The 12110-nt window shown below is 43.3% G+C and overlaps 1 protein-coding gene across 3 annotated transcripts; it reads left to right on the forward strand.

The window, feature by feature from the left end:
* Positions 1 to 277: 277 nt before the first annotated feature.
* Positions 278 to 11137, forward strand: RGS4 (regulator of G protein signaling 4). 3 transcript variants are annotated; one of them, XM_027613072.2, is made up of 6 exons: positions 278 to 532; positions 4474 to 4541; positions 7424 to 7528; positions 7840 to 7901; positions 8480 to 8646; positions 9076 to 11137. In XM_027613072.2, exons 2-6 carry the CDS (start codon positions 4498 to 4500, stop codon positions 9313 to 9315), a joined length of 618 nt encoding a protein of 205 aa, XP_027468873.1. In that variant the 5' UTR covers positions 278 to 532; positions 4474 to 4497; the 3' UTR covers positions 9316 to 11137. The 3 variants fall into 3 exon arrangements, with proteins under 3 accessions (XP_027468873.1, XP_027468872.1, XP_035578380.1); XM_027613071.2 differs by having other exon boundaries at positions 280 to 532; positions 4371 to 4541; XM_035722487.1 differs by lacking the exon at positions 278 to 532 and having other exon boundaries at positions 4364 to 4541.
* Positions 11138 to 12110: the final 973 nt, after the last annotated feature.

Here is a 12110-nt window from a genome sequence, read left to right on the forward strand (position 1 = left end):
TAATGTCCCTCGGTGGAAACAATGTTTATAGTGTTTGGGCCAACAATGCCTTCCACATGCTAAGCATTTATAGTTTAAGGAGCACTTTTCCACATACTATCTCCTTTGATGCTCATACCAACCTTGGCCAGTAGTGTTTTTTACCATCATCGTCTTTCACATGGACTATTGGGATATCCTCCAAACTTTCTGCCACCCTCTTTCTATTCCCCAACAATGCTTCCCAAGTTCTACTTCTAGAACACTATTATGATCTGCTTCAATACCCTGCCTAGCCCCCCAACAACTACAGGGTGAAATCTGGTCTTCAGTGTGAAAAGAAACACCCTTCGGGTCTCAGAGTGTCCATCTAGCTTCATCTCTCTCTCCCTCTGCCCCAGAGCCATGGTCACATGTGACATCTCTGTGGTCTCTAAATGGTACACTTTCTTTCATCCTTCATGGCCCTGGTAGCATAGAGGTTAATAACAGAGACCCTGGACTGTCTGAGCTGACCTCCTGTCACCACCACCTAGTAGATATATAACCTCAGGTAAGTTACTCAAACCCTTTATGTCTCATCTGTAAAATGGGACCACTGTAGGGCCTTCTTTCATGATGAATTGTGAGAAGTACGTGAGTTACTGATATACAGTGCTTAGAACAGCACCGTGCACAATTAGTGTCCAATAAAATTAGCTGTTTTTCTTGTGTACTCTATTGTAATGCTCTTCTCTTTTTTATATATATACCTATTAAGTCTCTATTCTTCCTTTAACGTCCTTTGTTAAATGACTCCAAATTTTCAAGGTTGCGTTTATCTGCATCCTCTGTGCTTTCCTTGAATTTTGTATAAACAAGTTTATAATAATGGCACTCAACCTGGGTCTTCCCCATGAAAGTATGAGCTTCTGAAAAGCACAGTCCATTCCTGATTCATATTTAGGTTACTAGAGCCTAACGAGATGTCTAGCGCATAATATTTTATAAATATTCGTAAAGTAAATATCCATTTTGAACTTATGAGTTAGGGTTTAAAGTGCTCATTCTTCTTATTGGTCTACCTGCTCCCATGTTCTTCCCTCAATCCATACTTCCACAAAAGCCAGAGTGACCAGCTCATGCCTGTCATCTCCTTTGATCCCTTGAGTGGATCTTTATTGCATGCCAAGAAGGTCCAGTGGATCTTTATTGCATGCCAAGAAGGTCCAGTGTCTGCCCCACGTCCTTGCAGGATCTGGCCTTTACCCTTCTACCTACGTATCATGCTACTATCCCCTTGTTCTCAGTTTTCTGGCCATGTTGGTCCCCTTTTTCTTGCTCCCAATTTGGATAAAGAACATTATCACTTGCTCTTAACCTCTGTTTGGGCAACTGTTTCCTAGGCATAGCTCAGTGCTCACTTCCTCTCACCAGTCACATCTCACTGCAGATCCCACCTCTTCAAAGAGGACTTTCTGACCATGTTGGCTAAATGAGCCCTTTGCCATCCAGTTTCTTTCTGTCACATCACTTGCTTATTTTCTTCATGGAATGGGTTACAATCTGGAATTACATGTTTATTTTCTGACTCTTTCTACCTGGGTGGAAACTCCACTCGGGTGGGGACTTGCCCCTTTATGCACACTCACTGTTGTTCTTCAGACAGAACCTAGTAGTCACAGAGTAGGTGCTCAAAAGACAGGTCTTAAATCAACGAATAAATAAAAAGTAGGTCTTTTGAGAATGAAGCTATTCCACCTCACAAGAATCATCCAGGAATGACAAATCACAGAATAATAGAACAAAAGCCTTTGTGTATGTCAGAAAAAGAGGGTGGAAAATTGTCAAGGTATCATGATGTACCCGTCTGCGCTTCCTCAAACACAACCCAGTCCCGTAGTGTAAAATAAGTTAACTTACATAAAGCTTTCCCAAACATTCTCTGAAGTATTAACACTCTTAAGAAATTAAGAAATTGTGATTAAAGAACTGAATGAATATGAAATGCCTTGACAGATGAATAGGTAATCACAAAGTTAAAAAGACCTGGTTTAAATAGAGAACCAGAGCAATGTGGTTCCTTGCTATCCCGGAGCAAGAGAAAATCAGGAAGAGTCTTCTTGAATGAAATGCCTAAAATTAATATTGCATTTTGTTATCTACTGTATATAGTCTAACAATAAACAATATTTGCCTAGCACTTTACATTTTAGAAATATCTCTGTTTACGTAGTTTATCTCATTTGATATGACAGTTTAATAGCACGATGACAGCACGTAGAAAATCCACATCACCTAGTTTCAAGAAACCAGCTCTATCAGTAAGAAGCCGTGACCTTGGCAAGTCACTTTTCCTCTCGTTTTCCTTTTTGGTAAAACGAAGGTGTTAGCCTAGATTATCTTGAATCCCATTCAGCTTGTCCATTGGCACTATTTGTATTTAACTTATGGCAAATCATGCTTCTCTTTGACCCAGGTCCAAGGTATAAAGTTCTTATTGGGTCTTCATTCCTGTTCCTAAAATCAAATTATTTGAATGATCACTTTCTTGGGTGCCTAGGTAAACAGGTAGGTAAACTAGGTAGACCTTCTTGGTCCTGGTCTATCCCTTTTAATTGTTCTCTCCTCTTTGGTGCCAATTCTGACGGGTCCATCTCCCTACCTTCCTTGGTCTGATGGCCTCTGCCATTTTGCATTGCACCGTGTCCCCTTCCCCAACACAACCAAGGATGGCTGTCAGCTTCACAAAGAAATGTATTTGTTCCATGTTCAAGCTCAAGGAAGGTTGTCCAGTAGCTAATCTAATTTTTTCCTATCTGCCTTGGAGAAAGCCAGAGAATTTTTCCTATAATTTAAACACACCTTCTAGAGATTATGGTCCTGCTATCCTTTTCTATTTCTCTGCCATCTCCTTGCTCTGCTGGCCATAGACCCGGGTAACAGGGTGGGCAGTGTGGGATGTCTAGGGTCATGTGTGTGGTAGGCACATTGCTCTTTATCACTTCCCTTTCTATATTCTCGGGTACCTTTGCATCTCACTGGGACCCATCTATTTTTTGTCTTCTCCAACTAAACTATTTGATGCCCCTGCTTCTTATATGTAAAGTATAGTTCACTATATCCTATGATCAGGAGCCTATCTACTTAAAAAATGAAAGCTGTTTGGGTCTGACAGAGCAATTCATTCCCTCCTTCCACGCATAGCTTTCCTGCATGGATAAGACCGCTCTGTAACTCTGGTGTGGTTACTGGAGCCCCGACTACAAGATGAAAACACCTGCATGGTTCTTTGAGGCATTCAGTCTGTCATATTGTGTACAAAAGATACTAACTGTCCAGGTGTTCAGAAGCACCTGTAGGATCAAATATTCTTATGTTCACTCTGAAGCCTGGTAATACGCACACAAATTACCTATTTTCTTCTTCTCCTCCTCCTCCTTCCTCTCTCTCTCTCTCTCTCTCTCTCTCCCCCCAATATTGTGATGTACCAGTTTGGAGACCTGAATTCCGTAAGACACAGTAAGATATAAGTCCATTTACGAATAAGAAAGGGTCTCTATATTTGTTCATTTACTCCTTCCTCTGGTCCTCAACTACTGTTTTGTGGCTTTTGGCAGGAGGCATGCATGTAGGAGCGAGACTGTGCTAGGCTGAATTCTGTTCTTAGTAAGATTTCCAGAAAAGTATTTCGCAATCAGGCTGATTACAGATGTGGCTAATCCTCTTTCCCTAGGCTAATTTTCTGTGCCGCCAGGCAAGTAAGCGTCTGCCATCCAGCCATTCCTCTCCACACCCCACACCCGTGCGCGAATATGACAACCCAAAAGGCAACTTCGGCAAATTGCGACCTGGAAACTGCGATCCTGCCAAATCCCCTCTGGAAATAGTGAGGATGAGATCTTGGACCATGTGGGATACGCTGTTTCTAATGTTTCTAATTGTTTCTAATGCAACAAAGGAAGCGCATTGAGATTCAGTCCCAAATGAGCCCACGAACTCCCGGGGGCGCCTTTCCTTCCAAGAGGCAACTTGTCTTGACATTGGTTTTACAGAAGAACGAATAAAGCTATATTTCTTAACATTTGAAACTCTCTCCCCTCCCCCACCCCTTTTCTAGAAATTCAGGACCCTAGACCGACATCGGTAGAGACAGGGAGTATATTTTTCTTTTTTGTTCGCCTCCTTCGCAAGAGGTTTCTCTCAGGCTGTTCACTTTGCACGGTGATGCGTCAGTACCTCCCCGCGTAACTCCCGCCGCCTGGGGGGTCGCGGGGGAGGAGCGGGCTGCGGCGGGGAGGCGGTTTCAGAGCTGCCGTCTGATTGGCCGGGCGGCTGCGGGGCGGCGGTTTCAGAGCTGCCGTCTGATTGGCCGGGCGGCCGCCGCTGAGCTATAAAGGGGACCCCTGCAGCCTCCGTAGCAGCTCTGAGGAGTCTGACGGCATCTTCACCGGGAAAAGGCCAAGTGAGCTCAAAACAGAAGCCACAGCTCCTGCTGCCGCATTTCCTCCCCAGCTTGCTAATCCCACACCGAACAAGATGTGCAAAGGACTTGCAGGTCTGCCGGCTTCTTGCTTGAGGAGGTAAGATTATTTTCAGCCACTCACCGCGTTACACTTTCGGACAGACTTTCTTAGTTACTTACATATACTACTTGCTAACCTAGTTCTTTGGAATTAGAAACAGTGTGGTCAGGAGGGCCTCGACTTGCTAGCTCTCCTCTAAGACCAGCTAGAAATTGTCACTGGAGAAGTGTGCTCCCCCCCCCCAAATGTTAGCACCTATGTGTTGTTTTATATGATCTCGGTTTTGAAGACTGTTCTGATCTTCTCACCGAACTAGTTCGAATTAAGAAGTGATATGAGTTTTCGGACCAACTACAGTGGTCTGTGATTGCTGTTGTTATTTGAGCATCACTGGGGTCTGTGGAATCATGGCTCTGAGCTTTCCAATGGGGTGGTTTAGGGGAAGATACCCCAGAATGAGGTTTGACTACATCACAGGCACTGTGCTTTCTGTGTGGTGCTGCAGTATCTTCTACTGTCTATGTTCTTATAAGCAAGTGTGACAATACAGTATGAGTTCCAATACTAGACCCCCCCACCCCATCTCTCTCTGCCCCTTTCCCCAGTTCCTGAAATGCCTTATGAGTGGTGGTTGAGAAGTATTGATCCTAGCAATTCAGTTAAGGGTTCTGTAGAAGATCTCATCCTGCAGACATTGTTTTGTTGATGTACTGTCTCTTGATTAAAAAAAAAAAAAAGGTAAAGCTACTTCATAGTTCCTCATATACCTTTGGCTTAAAAAAAAGGTATAAATAAATGCTTTCAGAGACTGCTTATATATTAGCCAGCTGAAGAAAAACACAAAACTAGGGCATCTTATATTATTTAATATTACAGTTAAAGGTAGAAAGTCAGTCTGTGGGTGTACCACCCCCTTGCTTCCCTGCAAATAAAAATCACCTTAAATTTCAATTTATAAATATCCCAGAAAGCACAGTCTTCTTTCTTAGAAGTTTACCTTTATACTATTCTGTCATTCAGGAGTGTGAAAGAATATTCTTTATTAAATGTGCTTTCTTGGCTGCTTTAAAATGAAGCAGGAGGGTCTGTCTGGCAGGGAATACCTATGGAGTAAGTTCCCCTGACCTCCACCATTACTATCCTGAGCTGAAGGGAGCAAATTACTCCAAGCTTCGGTTAACTCATATATAAAATTAACCACACAAAATACAGGAGTGTCAGGAAAGAGTTATGCTCTGGTAAGTATTTGGGGAGACAGATGAAAGGTTGTACTAGTCTGCCCGAGGAGCTAAGAAGCTAAACTGGGGAGGTAACCTGTATATCAGCAAGGTCAACAGCTCTTCCCTCTCCTCACTGGTCAACTGCAAATCAACTAGTCCAACACTTCACCCTAGCATCAGTGCCTGAGCCTGCAGAAGGGCATGAACTGCTCAAGGTCACATAGGCAGTGAGTGGCCGAATGAAGATCAAATCCAGCTTCCGGACTCCAGTGACCTCTGAAGTCGTGCTGGTTTTTATTTTTAAGGTTGCATTGCATTTTAAGGACAAATGTAACATACTTGCTTAGCATACTTCCAACTCTTTATGAAATGACTTGCATTGGTCAGTAACTTAGATCTCAGCCTGACCGGGCACATGGAAATGTGAAGTGAGTTCTCTTTTGACAGAATCATTATATATTTGTATCTTGGAATCACTTGAGCCTTCATGATTATATCTTGCTATCATTAAGGAGTGTTTTGCATCCCCTGACCAGATGGAGAAGCAGAGGGGGGAAGTCAGTCTTGTGAGGAAGAGAAAATACCATTTTAGGGGCAGTCCAAGAACATTATGGAATTCAAGCTTTCTGGAGAAAGGCATGTAGATAAGCCACTGATATAGCAGGAGCCGTCCTAAAATGTCTTTTTATCCTTGTGACTTTATTTTTCTCCCTCTCAGGAGGAATATCTAGTCATTCATTTCTTCTAAAGTGACATTTATCTTTTAAAACCATTTCTTGGCTTTTATAATAAAAGAGATACAAATGAAAGAGTAACAAAGAGAAAGTTGAGCTTAAAAACTTATTAAAATGTCCTTCTTTCTGAGTAAGTCACACGCCCCGCTGTCCCCTAGCTACCTGTTAACCAGTGCCAGTAACCTGGAAGCTCTGCTCTAATTAAACAGTCGCTAGCTCCAGTGATGACTCTTGCCTGCTTCTCTATCATTTTTAAGGCTTGGGTGCCCTTGATAGTGTAAATACTCTTGTAGTGTAGATATTAAACAGGAAAGCAAGTAGCAGCAGCTGCAAGAGATTTCTCTAGAAGCAAGCCTGAAGTTGCTCAGGTGTTGGCCAGAGCATTTGCGTTTGCCACCCCCTCTGCTTCCCTCTGCTGGAGCTGCACACCCACCTCTGTGAATATCCCATAACATGCATCGCTTGGCACCACCTCATGCGAGGCTTTGACCGCACAGCCCTCTCCTGCGCCAGGGTGCTTCTTTAGGTCCCTCTGCCTGCAAGGAGGCAGGTGGAAACAGCAACCACCATCCAGAAGGTGGCGTGCGACAGGAAGGCGCCACGTTCCGCAGTTACTGCTTGCTCTTCCGTTCCCACAAATTACCCAAAGAGCAGTCACATATTCACTGTGTTTCTTTTAAAGACACCAAAGCGTTCCATCGGTCGAAATGACAGGTTTTCAGAAGAGGCTCCTAAATCCGACAGAGGGTCCGAATTCTGTTGCAGACAGAGGAGGCTGGGCTGTGACTCTGGCCCCAGGTTTCCTAGCAAGTCACAGGCAGACCCAGAAGTGGGATCTCCTTTTCCTGAGAGTTCACACCAACTTCAACTCGCATTTCCTAAATAAATTCCCCCTGCCCCTTTATTAGTAATGGACTCTTTGAGCGCTGCCGCTACGGTATCTTTTAAAAGAGCTCATTAGCATTATTCTTGTTCTTCGGTGCAGTGCAAAAGATATGAAGCATCGGCTAGGTTTCCTGCTGCAGAAGTCTGATTCCTGTGAACATAATTCTTCCCACAGCAAGAAGGACAAAGTGGTGGTTTGTCAGAGGTAAGAGAAAAGGCCTCAGTGAAGACCCATTGAGTATTAACTGTTTAATGTCAGGGATGTTCTATGAGGAGAAAAGGAAGTTGTGTTCCTAGTTAAGCTAGATTTGGATCAAGATGGAGTCCATTTTCATGAAGACTGTACTTGCATTTGAAATGTCCATGCATTAAATGGAAAGACTGCCTTAATCAATAATAGGTCTCATCATAAGAATGGGAAAGAAAATATCTGCATGTTTTTCAGGATCTTAAATTTCTTGCCCTAAGTTTGTATCATGGCATTCAAGTTATTCTTTCTCTCTATAATGTCTCTAGGGTGAGCCAAGAGGAAGTCAAAAAATGGGCTGAATCACTGGAAAACCTGATTAGCCATGAATGTAAGTTCGATGGCTTTCTTCCCCACTAGGATGAGGACAAAAGCTCTCTAGATAGACAAGTTATCTCATAGTATATTTGGTCTAATAGGAAATGCAGACAGAATTGGGTTTCTTCTGACTTCCAGACTCAGGAGAACCAGTCTGTTTCAAATTTTACCATGCCTTCAAGCTTTGTGATAGACAATGGGAAGTTCATACGGAAACCATGTGGAAAACCATCTTTCTCACCACATGGGAAAAAGGTAGAGGGAAAAAGTTCCACATATGAAGACTTCTTGCAGAATCAGCCTTAGTTTTTCTTTCTCAAACTTACTTTGGTCATTGGTGGCTGCATGCGTATTTCAGAAACACTGAGACTTCAAACCTTGAGCGAGAAACGCTAGGTATAACTGGGATCCAATAGATGTCAAACAGATTACAGTCACCTGACCCCAAGGGACCCCCAGAAAGTGGGGGAGAGAGGAGGATGTTTGAACACATGCTTTATTCTCTCAAGCACCTTGGCTTTCTCTGAAATACACTGTCCCAAGAGGCCTGCCAGTGTGATGATGAGGGTGGCTCTTTCTCCTCCATCACAGGTGGGCTGGCGGCTTTCAAAGCTTTCTTGAAGTCTGAATACAGCGAGGAGAACATCGACTTCTGGATTAGCTGCGAAGAGTACAAGAAAATCAAATCCCCCTCTAAACTAAGTCCCAAGGCCAAAAAGATCTATAATGAATTCATCTCAGTCCAAGCAACCAAAGAGGTAGGTCTTCGTGGCAGAGAACTCTCTGGATCTTAGTGAAATTTCCTGCAAGTGGTATTCAGTGGTGTGAATCTTTAGATCATCTGAGTTAAGGAAAAAGATCTAACAGTGGAGGAAGTCATTATAATCTCCTCAACCCCAAATCCATCAGTTAAGAAAGAAGCTCTTTGATCCAGATGACTTAGATGATCTCCCTTAATGAGTTTTTTGATAAATCTTCCCGATTCATGAGAAAGAACAAAGATATTGCCCTGCCCACCCAGAAGCAGATGAGCCTTTTATACTCTCTCACATGTGCTGGGGTGGAGCTAAATGTTCTTTTCATTTCTGAGGTATGGAGGGTGCACACGGATTACTCACCACAAAGCATGCGGCCTCCCATCCTCAACAGGACAATGTGTCTAATACATCTTGGCCTTTACCCTGCAGGTAAACCTGGATTCCTGCACCAGGGAGGAGACAAGCCGGAACATGCTAGAGCCCACAATAACCTGCTTTGATGAGGCCCAGAAGAGGATTTTCAACCTGATGGAAAAGGATTCATACCGCCGCTTCCTCAAGTCTCGATTCTATCTTGACTTGGCCAACTCTTCCAGCTCTGGGTCAGAGAAGCAGAAAGGAGCCAAGAGTTCTGCAGACTGTCCCTCCCTGGTCCCCCAGTGTGCCTGATTCCCACAGTGTGCTGGGGGGCTAAGATGCCAAGACTCTATGCCTGGAACCCCTGAGGCCAAATATTGATCTGTATTAAGCACCAGGGCTTTATCCACATTGTAGCTTAGTGTTCCTGCTGCCTGCCATGTGTGAGTCACTCCCGTGTAAGAAGTAGATCTAGTTTTGGTGTTTGGGTGTCCATTAGGGCAGGACCTCATTCCAGTCCAGCTTTCCCAGAATTCCTTAGGGTGCCACATGAGCAAGTATCCAAAGAATGGTTTTATAGGGGTGGCTTCCCAAAGACTGTTGCAGTTCTCTCCTCCCAATGGCTTGACCTCAGATTGGTTGGTTGGTACATTTCATGTGACATCCACAAGCACGTGTATTCTGTTGGCACTTTCTCTAAACACTAGATGTTAAGATGAGGTTGATCTATTATGTGTATATATGCGTGTGTGTGTAAATATATGTATATACACACATATATTTACACACACACGCATATGTACACATTCTATGTATATGTGTCTATATGTATATATACATATATATTTCTGCAAGAATAGACAGGAAAGACCCTAGGTGCTCATCCCTAGAGTGTGTGTACATACCTACATGCATGTTCTGATCCCTGGTCTTTCATCCTGCAATCAAACAGGCAAGCAGAACCAGTTGCCATGCAGGCCAAGAGAGGAATGCTAATCTGTGGAAAGTTGATTCTGTAGAACTCCACAGGTCGGTGTTGGAGACGCATCCAAGGGACTTTATGCATAGTTCAACCACTGACAGCCTCCACGCTGAATGGTATTCTAAGGAGCATAAATATGATATTTATCATAAAGAATCTTATGCCTGGCTGACACAGTTCTGTCTTGGGCTGGTTATTACTGCTGGCACTTTTCAGTCCCGAAACTGCTGGCCTCCCCTTCTCTGCCCAGGTGCTTGGTACATGGTTATCAGCAGCCGGGTTGTTAAGGGAGTTGGGAGAGAAGATGCTTGAACCAAATGAAGACACGCAGCTAGGGTTTCGCCAGCTCTACCTGCTGTAAAATACTGGCTGAGTGAGGGCATGGGACTTCAAGGTTAATAGTCTTAACCTCTCCTCTTTTTTCCTCTCCTGATCAAGGTGCTTTTCTCATTTTGTTTTTTCCTGAGGACTTCAGCCATCAGATGAGGCTCCTTACTTCACTGTGTGGTTGGTTGGTTGTTTCCCTGTAATGGCTCCAGACTATATGCCTCCCCTTACAAACCAGCAGTGAAGGAAGGAGTATACTTTATAAGGGAGAAACATGTTTTTGCAAACTGAGAAGCCCTCATAAGTTTCTCTTTTGAAAGTAAGACCTTGTTCATTCCACCCCAAACATCAGGGCTAACAAAGCCTGTGGGTATCTCTTTCCAGGCTCCGAGACTAAATGAGAGAGGAAAGGAAAAAAAAAGAAAAGAAAAAAAAAAGGATACCAATTGTTAGAACTACTGTTTGGAACTTTTCAAGGCACATGAAATACTTGAAAATTTCTCATTTATGTTATTTATGATGTTGTTTTCTACAATGTTTTTATTATTGTATTGTTTTATAAATGGAGGTGCAGGATATCACCTGAATTATTAACAAATGGCCAGGAAGTAATTTTCTTCTCATTCTTCTAAAACTACAGCCTTTGAAGTGCACACCCACATACACTCATGCATGCACATTGCACCAATTCCTCCAGCATAAATTACATGCGTGAGCACCTTGTGGCTTTTAAGCCAACAGACTGGGTTGCAGAATGAAAACACCGGAGTGTGTCTATACAAATCTCACTGTATTAAAGATGTAGGTTTTCTCCTTTGTGCCCTTCTTGTCTCTCTGGCAGTCTTACTTTCCATGTTCCCAGAGTTCTTCCTCAATGTCACTTTTATTATACTTAGTTCCACAGTTTTGTGTCTAGTTGACTCCAGGATCCAAACTGTAACTCTATTGATCTTGCCCTATTACAACTGTCACGACTTTCAGATTGTACCTGTGCTCATGGGCTACTGTCTTACAAAGAGGTCCAGAAGGTCATTCTGAATGAGAAGTAAATTATTTTATGTAATACAATTTTCAAGTGTGTTTTTCAATTGTATTTTCCTCTTATTTTACCACCATCTGACATGCTGAGCTTACCTGCTCATGATCTGTGGGCAGAATACTTCCCTTTGCATGCCTGCTTTTATCATGTGCTTGAAAGGCCTCAAAGCTGATGCTTCCAGGGAAACACACACATCTTAATAAGGGTAAATAAATGCTTCATATGAAACCATCTGCTTGTAAACACATTAATGATCCACAAAGACATGTGATGAGAAACAGCAGGGTGTAGGGCGATGACAGAACATGGCTCATGTCCAGTCTCCAATCTGTCCCGTGCTAACTCTGGAGAAGGAAACAGAAAACGAATGTCCTATATTCTTCTGTTCCTGCCACTGCTCTGACTCCCTCTCATCACAGAGCTGAGGCAGTCTTGGCTCCAGAGACTTTGCTCAACAGACTTGGTGGTTTACTTGAAGGTCCTCAGTAACTGGTCAAGAGAGAGAGTTTGCCTTTCAGAGCTGCCCTTCTTCTGTCTCCAAGTACCTGTCTGATGAGAGAAGGTGGGAACAGAGGAGACTCAGAAGGTGAATGGGAGCTGTAGATACCTGAGGGACAGATTCCTGCCCAAACTGCTTAAAATCCTTCTCCCCCCACCACCTTACAGATTCTGTCCCCTAGAAAGGAGGTATAGAATGTTTCTATTCACAGTCATGGGTACAAGGTCTGTTATGCCATGAGACCTCCATTTCCTGAATTC

Source organism: Zalophus californianus, chromosome 10 (assembly GCF_009762305.2).
Source record: "Zalophus californianus isolate mZalCal1 chromosome 10, mZalCal1.pri.v2, whole genome shotgun sequence".
Classification (NCBI taxonomy): Eukaryota; Metazoa; Chordata; class Mammalia; order Carnivora; family Otariidae; genus Zalophus; species Zalophus californianus.

What these genes read in the sequence shown, in the direction of transcription:
- RGS4 (XM_027613072.2), top strand. Translation starts at nt 4,498, where the DNA reads ATGTGCAAAGGACTTGCAGGTCTGCCGGCTTCTTGCTTGAGGAG. An exon ending in CCGGCTTCTTGCTTGAGGAG is followed by an intron (nt 4,542 to 7,423) that starts GTAAGATTATTT and finishes TCTTCGGTGCAG; the next exon opens with TGCAAAAGATATGAAGCATC. An exon ending in CAGTCCAAGCAACCAAAGAG is followed by an intron (nt 8,647 to 9,075) that starts GTAGGTCTTCGT and finishes TTTACCCTGCAG; the next exon opens with GTAAACCTGGATTCCTGCAC.